The 23,380-nt window shown below is 40.3% G+C and overlaps 1 protein-coding gene across 2 annotated transcripts in view; it reads right to left on the bottom strand.

The window, feature by feature from the left end:
* Positions 1–23,380, bottom strand: part of LOC137372279 (phospholipid-transporting ATPase VD-like) — a 307,708-nt gene that overhangs the window by 89,839 nt on the left and 194,489 nt on the right. For both annotated transcript variants that reach the window (XM_068036018.1, XM_068036029.1), the window contains exons 4-10: positions 18,596–18,800; positions 17,716–17,801; positions 16,372–16,478; positions 15,380–15,511; positions 12,094–12,221; positions 10,699–10,951; positions 3,840–4,081 (exon numbers count right to left, since the gene is read on the bottom strand). In XM_068036018.1, the coding sequence (XP_067892119.1) occupies positions 3,840–4,081; positions 10,699–10,951; positions 12,094–12,221; positions 15,380–15,511; positions 16,372–16,478; positions 17,716–17,801; positions 18,596–18,800 (1,153 nt within the window). The remainder of the gene's footprint in view (positions 1–3,839; positions 4,082–10,698; positions 10,952–12,093; positions 12,222–15,379; positions 15,512–16,371; positions 16,479–17,715; positions 17,802–18,595; positions 18,801–23,380) is intronic.

Genomic DNA, 23,380 nt, shown 5'->3' on the forward strand with positions numbered 1-23,380 from the left:
AAATTAACATCTTCTACACTGACTAGGGATAAAGCAATCTTAGATCTAGTATCGTGTAATGAAGCAGGGTTAATTAGTAATGTCATAATAAAAGAACCACTGGGAAATAATGATCTTAATACCATTGAATTCTGCGTTAAGTTTGAAAGTGACATATTCCAATCAGAAACATGAATCTTAAACTTAAACAAACTCAATTATGTAGAGTTGAGGGGAGAACTGGCTTAGGTAAATTGGGCAAATAGACTGAAAGGTATGATGGTGAATGGGAAACCTTTAAAGAAACAATTCAAAATGTTCAACTAAAATACATTCTATTAAAAACAAAAACTCAGCAAGAAAGATCCATCCGTGGCTCACTTAGGAAGTTAAGGGTAGTAGATTAAAAGCTTACAATGTTGCAAAAAAGAATAACGAGTCTGAAGATTGGGAATGTTTTAGAAACCAGCAAAGGGCCACCAAACAGTTGATTAAAAAAAAGGAAAAAATAGGAGAGTAAACTAGCCAGTAAAACAAAAACAGATTATAAGAGCTTTTATAGGTATATAAAAGCAAAGAGAGAAGCTAAAGTAAATGTTGGTCCCTTTGAAGCAGAGGCAGGAGAAATTATCATGGGGATTGAGGAAATGGCAGAGGCATTGAACAAATATTTTGTGTCTGTAGAAGACACAAATTTCATACCAGAAATAGACCGTAACTTAGGGGCTAATAAGAGTGAGGAAATTAAGAAAATTAATATCAGCAGAGAAAAAGTATTGGAGAAACTTAAGGGACTAAAATGTGACAAATTCCCAGGACCCTAGGGTTCTAAAAGAGATAGCTGCAGAGATAGTGGATGCGTTAGCTATGACTTTCCAAAATTCCTTAGAATTGGGAACGGTCCCATCAGAATGAAAGTTGACCTTTGTTACACCACTTTTCAAGAAAGGAAGGAGAGAAAAAACAATGAATTACAAGCTAGTTAGCCTAAACTGCTGGAATCTATTATTAAGGAAGTTTTAACAATGAACTGTAAGATTAGAACAAGTCAACATGGTTTTACTAAAGGAAAACCCTGTTTGACAAATTTATTAGGGTTTTTTGAGGATATAACTAGTAGGGTAGGTAAAGCGGAACCAGTCGATGTCGTATACCTGGATTTCCAAAAGGCATCATTGAGCTGCCACACAAAAGATCAATAGGCAAGATCAGGGCTCATGGAGTTGGGGGTAATATATTAGCATGCATAGAGGATTGGTTAATGGATAGGGAGCAAAGGGTGAGCATAAATAGAGCATTTTCAAGTTGGCAGGCAGCAAATAGTGGAGTGCCACAAAGATCAGTGCTGAGGCCTCAGCTATTTACTATCTATAGCAATGATTTAGATGAAGAGATAGAGAGTAATGCATCTGAGTTTGATGATACAAAGCTAGGTGGAAATGCAAGCTGTGGGGAGACACAGAGAGGCGGCAAAGAGATATAGATAGGGTAAGTGAGTGGGCAACAAGATGGCAGATGGAATATAATGTAGGAAAGTGTGATGTTTTTCACTTCGGTCGTAAGAATGGAAAAGCAGAATTCTTTTTAAAAGGTATGAAACTTGTAAGTGTTGATGTTCAAAGAGACTTGGGTGTGCTTGTACAAGGAATGCAAAAAGTTAGCAAGCAGGAACAACAAGCAATTAGGAAGGCAAATGGCATTTTAGCTTTTATTTCAAGGGGTTTGGAGTATAGGAATAAAGCTATAAAGTCTTGCTATAACTGCACAGGGTTTTGGTGAGACCACATCTGGAATACTATGTGCAGTTTTGGTCTCCACATTTAAGAAAGGATGTACTCACATTGGAGGCAGTACAGCGAAGGTTCACTAAATTGGTCCTTAGGATGAGGGGTTTGTCCTATGCTGAGAGACTGAGAAAATTTGCCCTATATTCTCTGGAATTTAGAAGAATAGGAGGCGATATCATTGAAATATACAAGATTCTGAAGGGGCTGAATAGGGTAGACACTGAGAGATTGTTTCCATTTGTTGGGGAAACTAAATGACAGGGGGCACAGACTCAGGATAAGGGGCCGATCATTTAGGACTGAGATCAGGAGAAATTGTTTCACGCAAACGGTTGTGAATCTTTGGAATTCTCTACCCCAGAGAGTTGTGGATGCTCCATCATTGAATACATTTAAAGCTGGGACAGACAGAGTTTTGGTCTCTCGGGGAATCAAGGGATATGGCGAGTGGGCGGAAAGTGCAGTCAAAGCCTCAGATCAGCCATGATCGTACTGAATGGTGCAGCAGGCTCAATGGGCCATATGGTCTACTCCTGCTCCCATTTCTTGTGTTCTTGGGCCCAGATTTTTCACTGGTAATGATGGTGAAACTATCAGCATTTGCTATTGAAATTGACACAACTTCTGGAATTTGCACATATGCAAAATAACGCAGATGTCCAGAAGTTGCTGTTGGTGATTCTACGCTTCTCCAGAGGGTGCAGTGTTGAGGCTCCCCCCACCCACCACCGCCTAAGACTGCAATCAATGGGAAATCTATGACTTGTCGAGAACTTCCGCTATTAAGCTGTTAATTTTGCTGTGAAAACCCTTGAAAAAGTTATACTTGTTGAATGAGGTGTAACTGGGTTTTTAACAGATTAACTTGATAATTATTGCGAAACACCCTCACAGTCCCTGAATAGCTAATTTTATGTTTGTGGAATGTCAAACTTTCTCTATTATGATAAAAAATTAAAATATATGGAATTTTTAAAAATTTGTTTACATTGATATTTTAGCTTCCATCTAAATCCAATCAATTTATTTCACTACATGAAAATTTAAATTAAAAGTGAAGGATATTAAGTGCTTATAACTTCCTAGTTTGTTGTGTGTGAATACTTCAATATGTTTGGCAGTTTACCTGCTTGCTGACCTCACTGCTGCTGTATGTCAAGACATCCCTTTGACATATCACCAGATTTAAACTGCTGTTGAGAAAATGGGAAAACCATGCCACATAGATCGCTAGATCTTTGTGGACAGCGGCAAATGCTTTGTCAGTGACCGTAAAATCCAACCCATTAATTTTAAATTGAGCAAGTCCTAATTTTATGTTCCCCTGTTCTGGTTTCCCTACTAGAGGAAACACTTCCCTCCATTATTTTACTATTCTTTAATATTTTATGGATCTCAGTAAAATCACTCCTTTGCCTCTTCATTGCTGAGATATAACACAAGTTATTTCATGCATCTACAAACATCCCTTAGATTTTCTATATTCCGTTCACAGGAAGTGCCTTATCTCTCGTTATGACAGACCTGGGAACTCAGGAAGTGAGCAAGTTGGAATCCATGCTGCATTATGCAGAAGCTTAATGCACTTTTCAAATTTAATATGTACCTGAAATAAAATGGTCAGACTATTTGCAACTAAGAAAAAATGCTGCTGGGCTTTAGGATTCTGTTTTTATCTTTGGTTAAATGTTTCACAATTCTAGTACTTTTTCAATAAAAAAAAGTAAGTGGACAGATTTCAAAAACTTTCAATAAAGTTCTCTCTCTCGCTCGAACTTCCTCAGCTGAATACATTTTCTAAAGTTCGTAGGATACAAACAAAAGCTGCAACCGTTGTGTAATCAGAACATATGTTCCCCCTCTCAAACTTATATAGAAACTCCTTTTTAAAAAAAAACATGATATAATTTACCTCAATAAAGTTAGAGCGAGAGAGAGAAATGGCAAGTGAGGGGGGTTCACTGTCCATCTATTGTGCTAGTGCTATGTATTCAAAGTTAGAACACTGTACAATGGAGATATTAATCAGAAGACTATATAATTAAAAGAAACAGCACATATGCGCATACTCACAATTGAGCTGCTGAATGCCACCTGACAAGAGTGTGCAACGTTTTCATGTTCATCTTCATATGCATAGGCATCTCCCTCCCTCAGTGTTGAGCAATTAGCAGTTAGACAATTCAACGAGCTGTGGCTCCCCAGCACAGGAAAGGATCTGCAGCTGTTTGAACGGTGCCACTTACAAACGGATTCCAGAGAAGTGTTAGATAAATCTTCAGAGTGAAAATCCTGATACAACTCCAGTCTTTTTGCTGAGGGGCAGGAAAAAGATAAAACCAAGATGAATGTGAAGAGTTGCACTGGAATGATTCAAGCATTCTAGCTTTCTCTTCACACAAATGATACAGATCTCATTTCCTCAATGAATTTCACCACCCAATGCTGAACATTCTGGCCCTTTAGACATACCTTGCTTAAAGATTTTAAAGGGGCACCATGCACAAAACTGTTTAAGCCCATCTTCGCTCCATATATGCAGAAAATGACAGTGTTTTCCAGCACATTTTGCTAACTAGACGTGTGACTAGGGAAACATTATTTTAGTCACAAGCACTATTTTTTGCAGAAAATGCTTTGCATACAGTCACACAATACAGAGAAATATACAGGCACATGTGTATATTTAGTTACAAATATCTACCACTATTCAGTAACCAAGGAAATAAAGCATTCACATTGATCAAAGAACACTCTCACACTCTGCTTTCCATCTGGCCATTTTACCAACAAATGTATAAAAAGGTTGAAGTGCACATGCCAATAGGATTATGGAGATCAAATGCTCAACAACATCTATTACTAATTTTTTCATTACTAATCAGAAATGCAATTATCAGGATTCCCAATTAGCAACACAGAATCACAGAAAGTTTAAGGCACAGAAAGAGGCCACTTGGCCCATCATGTCTGTACCAGCTGAAAAACAATATACCTATTCTAATCCCACTTTCCAGCATTTGGTCCGTAGTCCTGCAGATTATGATCCTTGAGTTGCATATCCATACTCCTTTTGAATGAGTTGCTGGTTTCTGCCTCAACAACCCTTTCAGGCAGTGAGTTCCAGAGCCCCACCACCCTCTGGGTGAAAATGTTTTTCCTCATCTCCCCTCTAATTTTTCTACCAATCACTTTAAATCTATGCCACCTAGTCACTGACCTCTGTCTAAGGTGAATAGGCCCTTCACCTCCACTCTATCCAGACCCCTCAAACTTTTGCACATTTCAATCAAATCTCCCCTCAGCCTTCTCTGTTTCAAGGAGAACAACCCCAGCCTATCCAATCTTTCCTCATAGCTGCATTTTTCCAGTCCCTGCAACATCCTCGTAAATCTCCTCTGTACCCTCGCTAGTGCAATTACATCCTTTCTGTAATGAGGTGACCAGAACTGCACACAGTACTCAAGTTGTGGCCTAACCAATGAGTTATACAGTTCCAGCATAACCTCCATGCTCTTATATTCGATACCTCGGCTAATAAAGGAAAGGATTCCATATGCCTTCTTAACCACCTTATCAACCTGTCCTGCTACCTTCAGGGATCTGTGAACATTCACTCCAAGGTCCCTCACTTCCTCTACACTTCTCAGTATTTTCCCATTAATCGTGTATTCCTTTGCCTTGTTTTACCTCCCCTGATGCATCACCTCACACCTCTCTGGGGCTGAATTCCATTTGCCACTTTTCTGCCCATCTGACCAGACCATCAATATCTTCTTGTAGCCTACAGCTATCCTCTTCGCTATCTAGCACACAGCCAATCTTTGTGTCGTCTGCAAACTTCTTCATCATGCCCCGTACATTTATATCCAAATCGTTAATATATACCACAAAAAGCAGGGGACCCAATACTGAGCCCTGCGGAATGCCACTAGAAACAGCCCTCCAGTCGCAAAAACACCCGTCAACAATTACTCTTCGCTTCCTGCCACAGAGCAAATTTTGTATCCAGCTTGCTGCATTTCCCTGGATCCCATGGGATTTATTTTTTTTAACCAGTCTGCCATGTGGGGCCTTGTCAAAAGCCTAGCTAAAATGTGGACCACATCAACTGCACTACCCTCATCTATCTTGTTATTTTTTTCAGAAAATTTGATCAAGTTGGTCAAACAAGATCTTCCCTTAACAAATCCATGCTGACTATCCTTGATTAACCTGTGCCTTTCTAAGTGACAGTTTATCCTCTCTCTCAGAATAGATTCCAATAGTTTTCCCACTACAATGGTTAGATTGACTGGCCTGTAATTATTCAGTCTATCCCTCGCTGCCTTCTTAAACAGAGATACAAAGTTAGCAGTTCTCCAAATCTCCGGCACCACGCCTGTATCCAGTGAGGACTGGAAAATGATGGTCATGTGGCTACTGGCTAATATATTGGGCAACAGCACCATGCCTGTATCCAGTGAGGACTGGGAAATGATGGTCATGTGGCTACTGGCTAATATATTGGGCAACAGCACCATGCCTGTATCCAGTGAGGACTGGGAAATGATGGTCATGTGGCTACTGGCTAATATATTGGGCAACAATAGTGCACAATATGTACATTGGGATTCTCACGAAGCCTGGCTAGTTAGATTACAAACAGATTGGGAATCATTTATCTTTTTAACAGTCATCAGATACTGCATTCACAATGGAATTCAACAAATGCTGCATCAAAAAGACAAAGATAGCTCCTGATCTATGTAAAATGACCAAACGCAATACGATAATTACCAGACAGTTTCCCCTTCTGTAAAGGTCAATAAAACATATCTGCCCCACTTTCACTTGAATAGATTAGCCTTCCAGACCCTTTTCCAATGATATTTTAAAAGAGCTGTTATTGGTCAACTGTGCAAAATGTGCAGGAGATTAAACAGCTGTGATGAACAAGGCGGGAAGAGTGCATTGTTTATTCTAGTTCCACTTGTCCACGGGTCACAACACATATTTAAATTTGTTTCCCCTTACCAATATGGTCCCAGAATAAAACACACCAACCAGGTTTCTTTAATAAACAACAAAATTATTGGTTTATTATAAAACAAGTCTTAACCAGTAATGAAGTAAAGCATAAACATACAGATTGAAATATTAAAGTTCCCTTTTTACCTTCGCTCCTCACATTCACACACACACATACATCTGTTAACTGGAAAAATAAAGGGATTTTTTTTGTTTTTAGAGCTCTACAAAAAAACTACTTGGGTTGAATACTTGCTCATTCTTGAAGAAACAGTAGATGAGATTTGTTGTGCTCCAAAACTGGCATACAGTCTGGCCTCAGAGTACACGGGGTTATTGGGATTTTTAGAACAGTTCTTTTCAGGTGGAGTTGAGAATTAACTTAACAGGCTTTTCTTCAAAGACAGGAGATGAGATGAGTTGACACAGTGGACTTCTCAGGGTCTTTTAGAAAGGTGCTGGAAAGCTGAGCTGGGTTGTGGTCTTTTCTTCTTCCTTAAAAGTTATCTTCTCTCCTTGGAAGTTATCTCCGTTTTTATACAGTTCAATCCTAACTCAAAACAATTCAAAAACCGACAACAGGAGGTCAACCTTTTGACCTCCATCAATCTTGACCTGTTACTTCTTTGTAAACAACTTCTCCAGGTGTCCAAAGTTCTCTGTTGTTTATTAAGCTGGAAGTCAGTTGGTTTCCCAGAAAGGCTTGTTGTTGCTAAAAGACAGGTGGTTTCCCGGAAAGGCTTGTTTTCCTCACAAGATCTCTCTGTCCCCCTTTTAAAAAACATTTCCAGGGACTGTTTTTCAAAGTCAAGTGGCCTTTACATGACCCCCTTTGAAAACCCCAAAGCTTAACATTTCTTCAATTTTTCAAAAATGAATCCTCGAAAAATATATTTAACAAAATACAGAGGCACTTTCGTAACACAGCTTACATGATATATCCTCCTCTTCATTACCTTGCCCCTTATTTTTAAAAGCTTAATTAATAATTCATTTTGTAACAAGTAGCTTCTTCTTTTAGCAGTTTTTCTTTTTTAATTTAACATGACACAGGCTGCCCATGTTTAAACAGCAGTCTTAAAAGGTCCATGTAGAAGAGTAGTATTCACTGACAAACAAAATAGTGCAACAGAAATTTAACACAAGATTTTGGTTTTTAAAGTGCATCTGCATCAAAAATTTCTATTTTCACATAAACAAATACACAAATTAGTTGTGCAAATCCCAATGAATTAAGTAGAATTGTATGATATATCAAAGTAAAGGGAGTTTAATTGCCATTAATGTTTTTTTTTTCTTATATAGACCAAACTGATTTGAACCCCCAAAAATAAAACACATTGCAAACGAACAACAGGTTGAGCAGTATCCAAAAGCGAAAGATAGGTATCTCATACCTTTTGTTTTCCCCTCTTTATTCTCTTGGGTATGTCCTGACTTACTCCAGAAGATGGCCTCTTTAGCCTGACCATGCCAAGTCTGATGAAGGATCACACCTAGGACATTAATCTATGCTAACTGACCTGCTGTGCACTTTAACCATTTTATGTTCTTAGCAGTTTTATTTTTCCTGTGACTTGGATACTGTGATGGATTTACCTTAATCTGAGTGGATGAGCTTTTCGAGCATGTCACAGGCTACTGAATCACAACAGTACTACAGAAAGAAGATATGTTTTAAAAACAGTTTTGTACACTAAGCTGGAGTTACATCAGAGCCGGTAACAAAACACAATGACTGCAAAACTAATGGCAAGTTACTTCTATATAGGGGATTTTAAACTTAGAACAGGTTAAAAATACTCTTTTGGGTAGCTCACAATGCCACCAAGTTTTAGAACATGAAGCTATGCCTGTAATTCACATATTCTGCTTTCCTAAACAGGCCTCGAGACTTATGAGGGTAATACCAAGCAGGTGGCAGACACTTTGCATGGGGAGGGAGCAAGGAAAGGAAAGTAAGAAGTTGGAGACTCACAATGAAGCTGGCAAAGGCACTGTTTCAGCCAGAAAATAGTGCACTGCAGGTAAAAATGAACAATCTTGCACTTATATAGCACGTTAGATGTCCTCAGGATGCTTTACAACCAATGAAATAGTTTGAAAATATAGGCACACAACAGCCAATTTGTGCAGGAAGACAATAAATACATAATAGGAAAAAGCTGAACAGCAGCTTTTAAAAATAAATGCATGTGATACATGAAAAATATTACCAAGCCATCAAATCACAATTATATATGGTGTTATAAGGCAATAAGGACAACAGTGTAAATCAGAATACAAATTATGTTATGATCAGCTCACAAAACTCTTTCCCAATGAATTCAACTAGTTTGGATCAGCTGAGTGGGGTTTGAGTAGGAAGAAGAATTGGTTTGGTTTTTCAGATCTGCAATTTTGTTGCAAGTTTTTAGTGCAACAGACAGTTTTGAAATCACAAGCTGACAACTTTGAAATTGCTTGTGAATGCCTGAGGAATGTTTACACCTTTATATATGAGCATTATAACAAAGACTATGCTTTATAAGTATGGCATTGGCTGTAAAGAGCTTTTGGATGTCCTGAGGTCGTGAAAGGTGCTATATAAATGCAAGCCTTTCTTTCTTTCCGCTGCGGTCCAAATCTACAGTGACCAGCTGCTCTCTAGCATTCTGCAATATGGCCATGTGTGAATCTTGATTGGGAGGGCATTCAAACCATGAGGAGTCTGATCATGTTCCCAAGTGCAGGTCCAGCAAAAGTCCCTGGATAGTATTCAGTACAAAGAGTAAAGTGGAAATCAGCAGAAAGAGGGGTCGACCTCCATCCAACAGGCATAGTTGGACAATGGACGTCACAGTGCAGTTGCAGACGAGCTACAGTGGGTCTGTGACGATGGCACAAGATCGACGTGCGTGACATACCATGACAGCAGATCTCCTGGTAGGAGTAGCTACAGCATTCAGGAAAGCCCAAATGATTCGCTCCTTCCTAACCCAGGGATTTTGAAACCAATCATAGCACTCTTACAGCTCCCAAAGGACGGTATCTTACTGCCTTAGTTTTTAAAACAGGAGACGGGATCACTTCCGAGTTCCAACCCCGATAGTTTATGACGTCTATCCACCTATGCAATCTTCCTCCGGAAGAACTGTCCAATTAAGTATGGTGGGTCGGCTGCGCAAGCAGGAGGGTCAATGGGAGTGCCTGGCAGCCCCACTGGGAAAGGTGGGCTTTGCCATTATAGGTGGGGGACCAGGAGTAGCCTCAAGATGGAGGCGCCCTTTGGAGACTTCAAAAAACAGGTTAAAATAAAGTGTGGCCACAGCTGCCTTTGGAACCTCTTTAAAGGATGACCTCTGGGTGCAGCTGTGACTCTCTGGCATTCGTGGCTCCAGATGGGGGTGGGGAGGAGGGGGGAGGTTAAAGGAGGCCTCGCTGGATTCTTGGCCTGCTGCCATGAGGCTGTCCTCCAGCCACCTGCTGGCCTTCAGACTCAGATGTGGGGGTGGGGGGGGGGGGGGGGGGGGGCGGGCATTTGCCATCGGAAAAATCCTGGCGGTATGACCAATTTGCGCCCAAGTGGCCATTAATTGGCTACCTTCCACTGCCAGGTGAATAGCCAGTTCCAGTCACTCTGGCTCAGGCCAGATCGCTCGGTATATGATCCGACGTGCACCTTCCTAAAATTCCACCCCTCACCTCCCACCTGCGGCTGATAAGATACCACCCATGATGAGTTAAGCCAATACAGACTTGAGATTGAACCAAGAACCTTCTTAGTCAGTATATTCACGACTTACTGGATAAGTTCAGACAGTGAGGTAGTCCATGTGAATATTTAAGTGCCTTTAAAATCTAGCAAATGGTCACAGTATCAGTAGACGAAACTGAAATCTGCAAATAAAAGCCAGAGGCCATAAACAAGATTTGAACATACCATTTTCTTCATGGAAATACTCAACCCCAGCAATATTGCACCTGCAGAAAACCATTTTGTTCTCAGTTAGTGTTCCAGTCTTATCCGAGAAGATGTATTCAATCTGTCCTAGGTCTTCAGTGATGTTCAAAGCCCGGCACTGTATGCTAGAATCTGTATTCTCATCGTATAAGTCAGTGTCACTCTGGAGGAAGAGTATTTGGCCCAGCTTGACAATTTCAATAGACACATACAAGGAAATTGGGATCAACACCTGCGAAATAAAGAGCCAGGACAGCGTAAACAAAAGTAGCATTTTCACTGAACTAGATTGCTTAGAATTAGTTTTAGTTTGAACAGACGCATTTTTGATGTTATCACTATACTTGCACAGAATGCAAAATATGGTAGACCATTAAATTGTTTGTGAAATTGCAATACTGAATATAAACATTTTATGGAAAATTAAGCACCTTATTTTTTTTTTAATCTGTGTTTTGCACCAAATTCCAATTAAATGCTGGTCAGCCATTTCCCAGAGTTCAGCCAATGCAATTGTAGTAAATTCATCATGGGATTTTCCTACTCTGTCTGTGGGGAGATCCCTTCCATTTCACAAAACTTGTACCAGATGCTGGCGTGCTCTGTGACTCAGTTGATTTTTAAGTAGCAGACGAGACATTGATCACAGACTTACTTTTTATTTGGAAAGTTTTGCCAACATTAGAATAACATTATAGTGCAACTATTTGTTAGAAGAGCTCTTGTGGCATCTATGTCAGTGACTCATTTGGTTACGGCAGTGAGTAGCTGTGCCATACAGAACCATGAAGGTCCCAAGTTTAATACCTGGTCTGTACTGAGTTAGTTGATTACAGTCAAGGCAGCATCAAAGGCACTACAATTAGAGGAAAATTGGCAGGGTTCAGCACTGCTTTGATCCTTACTCTGGATTTGCCCATATCACACGCAAATATAAAAGCAAAATACTACAGATGCTGGAAAACTGAAATAAAAACAGAAAGTGCTGGAAGTACTCAGCAGATCTGGCAGCATCTGTGGAGAGAGAAACAGTTAACATTTCAGATCGATGACCTGAACTGATGAAAGGTCAACGACCTGAAACGTTAACTCTGTTTCTCTCTTCACAGATGCTGCCAGACCTGCTGAGTATTTCCAGCACTTTGTTTTTATTGCACCCAAATATACTCTGGCATAAAAGCAGAAAGTCTTCAGTTTCTCACCACTGAAAATACTCACTTGATAAACACAAATATTTACCATAAAAGCATCAATTTTTAAAAATGCTTTGCTTGGGTTTTCTTCTTTTGTGTTTACGAAATGGCCAAACTTCCAGTAGGGTCAGATTTTAGACCTGGAACAATATAAATTAAGTTACTTGTGCAGCCTTCTTACCTGTAGTAAAATGATCATGGTCCAGAACATGTAGAACGCTGCCATAGCTGGAGGAGTATGTTCTCCATCTGGCTGTGGGACATTAAAAACAGGGATCTGCGAATATCCACTTAGCCAAATCCCATGACCTTATCATAAAAAAGAGGCATTAATGTTAGAGATCTAAGAAATTAAACTGCATTATTTTTAAATGCTACAAAAGATAAAAAGCTACTTGAAATCAATTATAGAGGGACTGCTTCATTCACAATACTTCTTTTGAGAGTCACATATAAGGAAACGGGAGCCACATAGGATTTTGGTGACTCCATAAGATGGCTCCATAAGATAAAGTATTGCAATGTTCTTGCTGAGCAAGACTTATCAATAAGATGTAGGCACTGTTTCTTTTGATACAGGCTGGCATATCAGGGAGTAGGACAGAAAACTCTATTGAGATCCAAGATAAAGTCAATGATACAAAGGATTCCACAAATAGGAAATGCAGTCCAGTTTGAGGACCAGTTTTCAGTGGTAGCAATTCTAATGGCTAACAGTGATCAGAAGACTCTCCAAGTGATTGGTCCAGAGGCTTTTGCTGTTCACAATATTTATGACAACATTAACAAAGATACTAAATGTAGAATATCTATGTAGATAACATCTAGATGCCTAGGAAAGCGGGACATTTGAAGGATACTATCAAAGATTGACAACACCTTGTCAAATGAACAAATGTTGCTAAATACAATATGACAAATATTCAAGCTAAAAATGACAAAAGGGTATATTATTAAATAAGATTTAGCAAGAAAGAAAGACTTGAGTTAAGTGGCTAGAATGCGGTTTGTGAGTGTTTGCTGTGTGCATATCGACTGCTGCGTTTCCTACATTACAGCAGTGACTACACGTCAAAAAGTACTTCATAGACTGTAAAGCAATTTGAGACGTTCGGTGGTCATGAAAAGCGCTATATAAATGCAAGTCTTTCTTTTTCTTTTGAAGTGGAAGTGAAGTCTGTTCTGACAGGAGGTGAACATGAGAGAGGAAATGGAGAAACAAAGCAATAAAGGCAAATTGTTAATATTATTAGGAGAATTAGATTGGTGGATGTGAAAAAGTTTTTTGTGCTAAAATAAAGACAAAAAAGATGTAGTTTGAATCTGCAAACTATCCGGCACTTAAAGCTATTAACTCATAACAGAAATCTAGCACAAAAAATACTATAATGCATTCTTGGTGTCTTGCTTAATCCTAAACTAAACTTCAAAACCACAGCAAATCCATTACCAAGACCTCCTACTTGTATTTTTGCAACATTATCCACCCACACTCCTAACTCACTCCCACCACTGCCAAAACTCACATTCATGCCTTCTGCCGTATCTAAGCTTGATTTCTGAAATGCTTTCCTCGCTGGTTTTCCAAGTGCTACCTTACATGACGTCCAACTCATCTAGAACTCTACCTAGCCTGCAATATGTCCTTTTCTTAGCCCCATCATCTCTCAATTTCACTGGCACTCCATTCCCCAGCATATCAACTTTAAAATCCATCTACAGCATTGGTCTTACCACCCTCTTCTCAAATAAAATGGAGGTCTCATACCTATGATAGAACATTTTGTCCAAGGGACAGGAAGCAGATCTGTTAGTATATCTGCGTGTATGGATACCCAGTCCCAGCCCTGACAGAAGAGGAAGCTGAGCTAAGCACCAGTAAAAAAAAACATTAGCACCACATAGCAATGAATTTTAAAAAACACATTTTAATTGGAGTGTTTGAGCATTAATCAAGTTGGCTACTGGCATTACTTGACATATAGCTTGTTGGAGTCATATCTAGCACAATGGAAGATGGTTGTCGTTGTTGGAGGTTTAATCATCTCAGTCCCAGGACATCACTGCAGGAGTTCCTCAGGATAATGTCCTAGGCCCAACCACGTTTAGCTGCTTCATCAATGACCTTCTCTCCACCATAAGGTCAGAAGTGGGAATGCTCGCTGATGATTGCACAGTGTTTAGCACTATTTGCAACGCTTCAGATTCTGAAGCAGTCCATGAACATATGCAGCAAGACCTGGACAACATCCAGGTTTGGGCTGATAAGTGGCAAGTAAAATTCACGCCGCAGAAGTGCCAGGCAATGACTATCTCCAACAAGAGAGAATCTAACCATCTTCCCTTGACATTCAATGGCATTACTATCGCTGACTCCCCCACTATCCACACCCTGTGCAGGGGGGGGGGTTTACCACTGACCAGAAACTGAACTGGACCAGCCACATAAATGCTGTGGCTACAAGAGCAGGTCAGAAGCTAGGAATTTGGCAGTGAGTAACTCACCTCCTGACTCCCTAATGCCTGTCCACCATCTACAAGACACAAGTTAGGAATGTGATGGTATACTCTCCACTTGCCTGGATGGGTGCAGCTCCAACACTCAAGAAGCTCGACACCATCCAGGACAAAGCAGCCAGCTTGATTGGCACTCCATCCACACGTTCAACATTCACTCCCTCCACCACCGACGCACAATGGCTGCAGTGTGTACCATATACAAGATGCACTGCAGGAACTCACCAAGGCTCCTTAGACAGCACCTTCCGAAGCTGTGACTTGTACCACCTAGAAGGACAAGGGCAGCAGATGCATGGGAACACCACCACCAGCAAGTTCCCCTCCAAGCCACACACCATCCTGACTTGGAACTATATCGCCGTTCCTTCACTGTCGCTGGTCAAAGTCCTTGAACTCCCTTCCTAACAGCACTGTTGGTGTACCTACATCCCAAGGACTGCAGCGGTTCAAGGCGGCAGCTCTCCACCACCTTCTCAAGGGCAATTAGGGATGGGCAATAAATGCTGGTCTAGCCAGCAATGCCCACATCCCCTGAGTCAATAAAGAAAAATACAGTGAGTTGAGCATGTCCTTCTTTTGAGATGTTATGCAACATTGCCTAACCTACAGGTATTCTTGTATTTCATAGGAACAGGTATTCTAATTGATCACATGAGGTAAAATAGTGAAAAGATGAAAGCAGTGGGTGTAATAACTTCTATTTTCTGACTCATTTCAAAATGGTAGCTTTATTCTTCTAGGATATAAGACAGCATCCTGCCTTGCACCATTCAAATTACACCACAGACTAATTAAATGTTTAAGGCATTTTAGTATTTCATACTTCAACAAGGATACATGCTTCTGTATTGATGAGGGAATGTTGCACAACCTCACACACAGAAAGTTACTTAATTCTTTGTGGACAGTCACGCCAGGCTTCCTTCATTCATATTTTGGCTACTTACCAAATGCTCCGATCAAGCACATCATCAACAGTAAAACCACACACCAAAGAACATCTGTATTAAGCTTCCTTTCTAGTTTGCTGCGCTTGTAACGAGGACCACTGTTATTCATCATTGCTTTAGTTTCATGCCCTGGTTTAGAAAAAAAGATCTAAGATACACTGAAAATCCAATATTACTGCTAAATTAAACTGGAAAGTAAATATTTTCTTTAAATACTGTAAATAAGCAACACAAAACAGGAATAGGAATGAGAAACTGTACTCCTTTAGTCAACTAGACTATCCTTAATTCCCAAAGCAGCTCTAGCAGCCACATGCTTACATTGTTACCAGTCCATCACGCCTTTCACACCATGTTTATAATCTCTAACATCATTTTGATGTCACTTTTAGTTTTGAACTTCCAACTGAATAACAGTGCTGTAGATATAGAGAGGCATTGCTTGGGGTTACTGAGAGTAATGGAACTGAAATGATATCAGTAATCATTAACACAAGAACTATGTGCATTGACTGATACTAATTTTAGCTCCTTCAAATTGGTCAGAACTATTAAATCCTCCCAGTTTGTGCACCCGAGACGATGTCATCAAAGAACACTGTTCAAAATAAGAGAGACAAAAATATGACAAAGTGTTCAAATTAAGTATTAATTTCAATTTCAAAAGCGAACCGGGAGGATGAAGCTACAAAAAATGCTTATACTACAAATTTTCACAAAGCAAAAATAACACCATCACATTCCGAAACCAGATTGATTAGAAGGGTGTATGTAAAAGCAATCCCAATACATCAGTTACTGGCTCACATTGTTTTCATATGGCAGTCACCTTAAGATTTTTTTTAGCCATTAGGAATGCCAATTAAAGAATGTTGTTTCTTTTATTTTTATGGAATCTATAAAATACTTGTGTTTAAGAAAATTTATCGCAAAGCTGTAGAATTACCATATTATTTTATACCAAGTGACAGTTCAGTTCTAACACTAACCTGCATAAACAACAATTCCAACGACAGCCTCAGTGTTTCGAATGGTACAACCTCGAAGCAAAAGGTTTTCCTTACTGAGACCAACCCGCTCTTTATTCCAATGTACCCTGTAGACAGATCAGCAATTTTCAGAAAAGATGATCGCCAATAAAAGAAAAATAATAGTTTTTTTTTTATTCTTCTAAATATTAATTAAGATACAGCTTTGAGAGAAACAGCTTGAGAAAGAATATTTACATACTTGAGCTATTCAAAGAAGATTGCTATGTGGTATGATGAGACTGGTGAAATTACCTATTTGCTTCCTCTCCACAATAACACTTCCTAACTTTTAGAAACAACTAGGCATGCCACATAAATCAACATTTAACTCTTAACTTAAAATCAACTTTGAGGTTGAGTTTGAGGTTGAGGTTTGAGTTCCGAAGAAGGGTCACTGACCCGAAACGTTAACTCTGCTTCTCTTTCCACAGATGCTGCCAGACCTGCTGAGTGGTTCCAGCATTTCTTGTTTTTATTTGAGGTTGCAAGTCTTGATCACCCTCAATGAATGATTGGCTCATTAACATTTTCAATGTGTGAAACTCTTTTTAAACAATTTATTAAGCATATAACATCTTTGTAGTTGTGTTGGGAGAAGAATCAGAACAGTTATGAAGTCAGAAACAAAGACTTGCATTTTTATAGAGCTGTTGAATGGCAAAACATCCTGACGGACGTCACCGTTGAGGGAGAGCTGAGAGGGAGCAGGGCAAGTTAGGGGAAGTAGCTGTAGGGTGGTGTGAATGGGTTTTAAGTTAGCTTTTGAAAGGTGGGGGATATAGCAAGGCAGAGAATTTCGTAGTGCAAGGGCTCCATCACCAGTGGTAAAGCCAAGAGGGAAGAGCAGAGAGTGTGAGGAGAGTAGAGTACAGCAAAGCAATGGAGGGATTGTTGACAAACATAAGAATTTTAAAATCAAAGCACTAAGAAATGAGAAGCCAATGAAGGTGTGGAAGAAGGACGTTGTCGGTGAACAGAATTAGCATGGGGCAGCATACAGATGCAGATGGCAAAGTTGTCGTATGAGTTAGCGGTTTTACAGGATATAGCTCAGGAGGCCAGTGAAGTAGCATTAGAAGAGTTGAGGCACAAAGTGAACAAAGGTACGAATGAGGATCTCAGTGCATTGAAAGTGAGATATGGAGGGAGATTGGTACTACTTTATAGGTGGAAGTAGGTGGTCATGGTTGCAGAGTTTGAAGTTCAGTCAAGCAAGACAAGCTTTTAGATATAGACCTCCCAACACTTAAAGCCTGCATCTTCAACTTTTATTTGATTAGTTGTGAAACACTGAGCACTTACATATAGCCTTTGAACTTGTTTAGATCATTGTTTGGACTTTCACATTCTATTCTGCTGGTGAACTTCTCAGGATCAGCTTCAGAGTCCTGTACAAAAAACAAATACGTAAGGGATAAGGCAATTTATTTTATTTACATCATTCCCAAATGTTATCTGTAGAACATCAGAAAACCTCTGAGCTCTCCATGACTTTGTACTTAGTCATCAAGAAATAGTCACTAATAAGTATACAAGTATAGCAATGACAACATAACAGATTGTTTCTCAATTAATTCAACAGAGTCAGTTGAGGGACTAATCATTCTCCTTCAAGGTATACTTTTTCCCATGAGCATTGGGAATGCAGAAAAAGAATTAAAAAGTCAAAAAGTATAATGATATAAAAGCAAAATACTGTGGCTGCTAGAAATCTGAAACAAAAACAAAAAATTCTGTAAACACTCAAAGGTCTGGCAGCATCATGAAGAGAGCAATAGACTTAACATTTCAGGCTGTGACCTTTCATCAGAACTGATAATGATGTGATAATGATTGGCTATTGTCACGACCCCTTGGGAAAGCTGTGCTCAAGGGAGCTCCCTGCGCATGCAGCTCCCTTCCAGGAATGCAAGACTGTGGAATTATAAATAGAAGCAATTAATGAAGAGATATTTTGAAAACCTTACAAGTTAAATTCGTGCTATATTATCAGACCCTTACTGGCCTCATCTTAAGCCCATATTCTGAAACTCAAATGCATATTCCCAATATTTAAATATCTTACAGATAAGCAAAATTATTTGGTAATTCTGCCTACAGAATTAGCAGCATATACAGGAGTTATCAAGTACTTGTAGTTTTTTTGAATTGCTGGCCTTTAGCCCCTAAAGAAGTATCTCACCAGCTCTGTAAATCCCTTAACAACCTGCCTCTGCTTCAGGTTGGTCTCTCCATCCAGATTGGAAGTTTCAATGTGGCAGATCCCATCAACATCAGTGGAATACAGTAGCACCATATCTGCAGGGATGATCTCATTGCAAGATAATCGGATGAAATCGCCCACGTGAACTTCCTTCCACCATTTTGCAAGGTACCTTTTCTCGCGTCTGGAATGAAAATACAACAGCATTTCAGCAACAAAGAAGGGCTGCAGGCATTTGAATTAAAATTACAATTTCCATTAGTGATATTCCATTTTATTCTGCCAGCATGAAACATATTTCGACAGTGCCAGAAGGGTATACATCATACCAGTGAAAATGAAGGGGCGAATTAACACCGGTTGGCAACTAATGATCATAGAATGGTGACAGCACTGAAGGAAGCCATTAGACCCGTCGTGTCCATGCCAGTTCTCTGCAAGTGCAACTCACCCAGTCGAAATCCCCTGCCCTTTCCCCATAGCCCTGCAAATTTTGTCTCTTCAGACGCTGATCCAATTCCCTTTTGAAAGCCACCACACTCTCAGGTAGTGCTAACCACTCGCAGTGTAAAAAAGCTTTTCATGCCATCCTTGGTTCTTTTGCCATCCACCTTATATCGATGTCCTTTGGTTCTTGACCTTTTTGCCTACAGGAACAGCTTCTCTTTATCTATTCTATTCTGTGTATTGGGAGCAGGGACTGGTTGCTTTGTTCCAACACTGTCAGCTAGGATGCAAAAATATATCTTTCCGGCTAGGGGCCTGACAATTTCTTGTAATAGGCCCTCTTTTCTTCCCATCAATAATTTGAAGTTTAACGTCCATGTGGTGAAATTAATGTGCCTCATTCTTGGCAGGTGGGGGCCTGCATGACAAAAGAATGTCTCAGACAGACAGACCTGGTCATCTGCCTGCAGTGTCAATTCAGTCTCCTCTGGCGGAGCTGGTTTAATCATGGCCTGATCCACTACACATTCAGGGAAACTGCAGGGGTCCGTCTCCTGCCACTGCCCTATCTCTCTGACCTCTTGCAGTCTTTCTTTCACTACTGGGGGGCTACCACCTTCACATCATTACCTAGGAACAGGTCAACCCCATCCACAGGCAAACTAGGGATAATCCCTACGGTCACCGGTCCCGAAACTAGGTCACACTCCAGGTGCACCCAATGTACATGTACAGGCATACACTGCCCTCCAATACCATTCACCACCATTCTGGTGTTCACTGCACTGTCTGGGGGAAAGGTCAGGCCTTTTCCAAGTAAAAGGGATCTAGTGGCCCCTGTATCCCTGAGAATTACTATGGGCTTGCTTGGCCCACTTGAGGGGTAGGGGGTTACTTTCCCTTCAGACACAAAACCCTGATAACCTTCAGGAATCCTATTAAATTTTCCTGCACTTGCAGCATTAAGCTTTGTGGGTTTCACTCTTACTGCAGTTAAAGCCACAGCATGTTCTACTGTGCTTTCCATCAGGTTTCCTTCTTCACTGAGCGGGTTTGCCCTGATTAACCCTACCAGTTTTCCCTTTAGTTTCGAACAGTCAGCTTTTAAATACCCTGCTTTATTGCAATGGAAGCACACAGGTCTCCGGGTCTCACTCTTGCTCACTGCACCTTCCTTTTTGGCTCGAGGAGGGCCCCTGGTGTCTCCTGCTTTCCTTTCTCTTCCAGGACTACTTGGGCTGCTATCACCTTCCCACATTCTGTCTTTTGAGGATTTGTGGGGGTGACTAGGAAAGGTTCTCCCCGGGAAACTGACTTATAATTTAAAGCATTTTTTGTCAGTTCATAATTTGATGAACTCTCATCTGGCAACAGGGAATAAACCTCATGGGCTTTTCCAGTTAGTTTGCTTTGTACTAAAAGAGGCCATGTCTCAGCTGGCCATTTTAACTGCTTTGCCAGTTTCTCAAAGGACCCAAAAAAAATTTCTACATCTTCCTCATTGAATTTTGGAATTAGTTGAGCTAGTTTTAACAATTCTGTACCCAGCCCTGAATTACGCTCCTCCATATTGGCCATGCCTTCTCTGGGATCACTCTGTCACCCCCTAGTTAACTCAAGCCATTTCAGCTCTCTTGCTTCACATTCCTTCCAGAATATTCGTTCTCTGTCTCTCTCTCGTTCCTTCTCCTGTCTTTCTTTTTCTTCACGTTCCTTCTGGAAAACTCTTTCTTTCTCCCTCTCCTGCCTGCCTCTCTCTTTTTCCTGTTTCTCCCTTTCTCTTTCCCCGTCTTCTAATTCAAGTTTCCTTTGTTCCAATTGTATATTTGCTAGCAGTTGTTCCAATTGTATATTTGCTAGCAGTACCCTGTCTGGGTCTACTTCTAACATTGCTTCTGCTTCTTCAGATTCAAGGAAAATATGTTTGGCCACTAGCCTTAGGAGTTCAGACTTCCTAGTCTTGCCACGTACAGTGATCCCACACTGCTCAGCCATTTTCCTCAACTCCTCCATAGACAGTGCTTTTAACTTATCCCAAGTTACTTCACCCTGGCTTGGAGAGCTACTTGCTTCAATTGCAGACATGTTAGTATTCAAGCACACACAAGTACAAGAAAATCTGTATCGAAATCTTGCTCTTTTTTTGATTGGGAACAATTTGGCTTCCCATTTCCAATTTGTTTCGTTTGTCTGTGGGTTAATTCTGGACGCTAGTACCCAAATTTCTGTTACGACCAGGCAAGAAAGGTGTCGAGGGGCCCCTCTCAGCCTTCACCTGGTCTTACTATGACTGGGTTTAATTTTAAACACACCGTGTTTTTAGCTCGCCCTTGGTGAATCTTTGTTCACCGCTTTCCAATTATAAGGCAAAGAAACCAGCACAAACAGGCTTTCTTAGGTTGAACGAAGAAAAGTTGAAATTTATTAAACTTAAACTCTAATTCGGTTGATGCCGATGGATACACGACGCGCCCACTCTAGCATGAATACGCGATGCACACATGCAAATAGAGACTGAAAAAAGCAGAAGAAATAAAGTGGAAATGTTTGAGGCAAAATCTGAAGAGTTGTTGCTACTGTTCTTCGAGCTCACTGTAGTGTCCTTGAGTGTAGGTAGATCTTCCTTTTCGTTGGGGCCCAGTATTCTTATTAAACCTTATTCGCTGTCAGAGACTTTTCTCTCTTGGGATTCATGTGCCTTCAGTGGATTCAGAGGCTTTTGAGAAAGAGATAGGAGCAGACAGGAGAGATATTCTCAGTCCAGGAGCAAAAATACACTCTCTGTTCAAACTGTTTGTACAATTCAGAAAAACCCAGGTTGCCATGAAGGTTAGTCATGTGACTAACTGGTCTGACCACGTCTTGGATTGTATCACCTCAGCAGTCTTTGGAAAGCTCCTCTTACACATAATACCTGGTGATCAAGGTCCATTGTGGGTTGAACGCATCAGGAAATGGTCCTTTGTCCTTCCAATCGCCACCTGTTAATATGCAAATGTCTTTTCCAGCTATGGCTGATCTGTTTAACAAGTCCTTTCTTCACTCCAGTAACAGTTTAAAATTGATGTTCATGACAAAATTGGCAGGTGGGGGTCTAGCATGACACTCCTCTTAATCTTCTCCTCTCTAAGGCAAACACCACCAGCTTCTCCAATCTATCCACATAACAGAAATCCCTCAGCCCTGAAACAATTCTCGTAAAACTTTTCTGCACCCTCTCCAAGGCCTACACACCCTTCCTAAAGCGTGTTGCCCAGAATTTGACGTCGAAGCAGTATTTTGTAAAAAGTTCGTCATAACTAATGCCGCACAAAATTAAACTGAATCTTAAATCCTATCTGGAAGCAATTATTGCGATAAAAGGCAATTCACACCATAAATGACAGATGTCATTATTTTCTCTGTGATTCTAGTCAACTGGAAGAGATTAACGCAAATTGTTTGCTGGCCAAGATTAGCAGGACTGTGATGCAGCTGCTTTGCAAGTAAACATTCTACTCAAAAAAAAACCCATCTATAGTTGCCAACCCGCTGACTTTTTTAGTGATCGTCAGAGATTCTGGCCTTCATCAGACATCTTTGTCCCAAACATCTGCATATTTTTTCCACACATCATTCCCACAATCTATCGCACACCAACTCTTCTGTGCACATTCATCAATCCCTTGTGTCTCGTGCTGGAGAGGTTCTTTTAGTGGAACCAACCAAAGTAAACAAATTTAAAGGTGGTTAGGCACAGCATCACACGAGTTGCAGTCACATTTCAAACTTGAAGGAAAGATGCTATTTTTTCTTGGGATATACATACAGAAAGACATGCGAGAAATCCAGCTCCATGTACACAATGGACTCATTAAATAGACAGTTTGCTGTCAAATCCAGAATAGTAACCTTTACCAGTTTGAACCATATTGGAATGCTCCTGACAAACTTTGAAAAAACAAAGCTATCCCTGGGGTCCTTGCACACTATATTTTGTTATCTTTTCTCTCTTGTGGCTGCTGACTATAGCTAGGTCCTGCAATAACAGCGGGTTCTTTGAAAGTATAGCAGACATGTTGTTGTAGACTGCTTCATTTACCTTATCCAAACTCTACAAGCAATGCACATGTGGGTGAGAATTTTATCCAAATTTTATCCAGTTTCTGCTGGTTTGTCTGTGTAGCTCAATTATAGCCCACTTTTAGTATGAACAATCAGCTGTTCAGCTCCCTTTTGCACTGTTTATCACACGATGTGTAAAATCTGATATTTTCTAGCCTGTATGTATTCTCCACTCCTGTGCCAAATTTTTGCATTGTAAAGAGCTGATCCAAG

This window comes from Heterodontus francisci, chromosome 1, assembly GCF_036365525.1.
Source record: "Heterodontus francisci isolate sHetFra1 chromosome 1, sHetFra1.hap1, whole genome shotgun sequence".
NCBI classification, from domain to species: Eukaryota; Metazoa; Chordata; class Chondrichthyes; order Heterodontiformes; family Heterodontidae; genus Heterodontus; species Heterodontus francisci.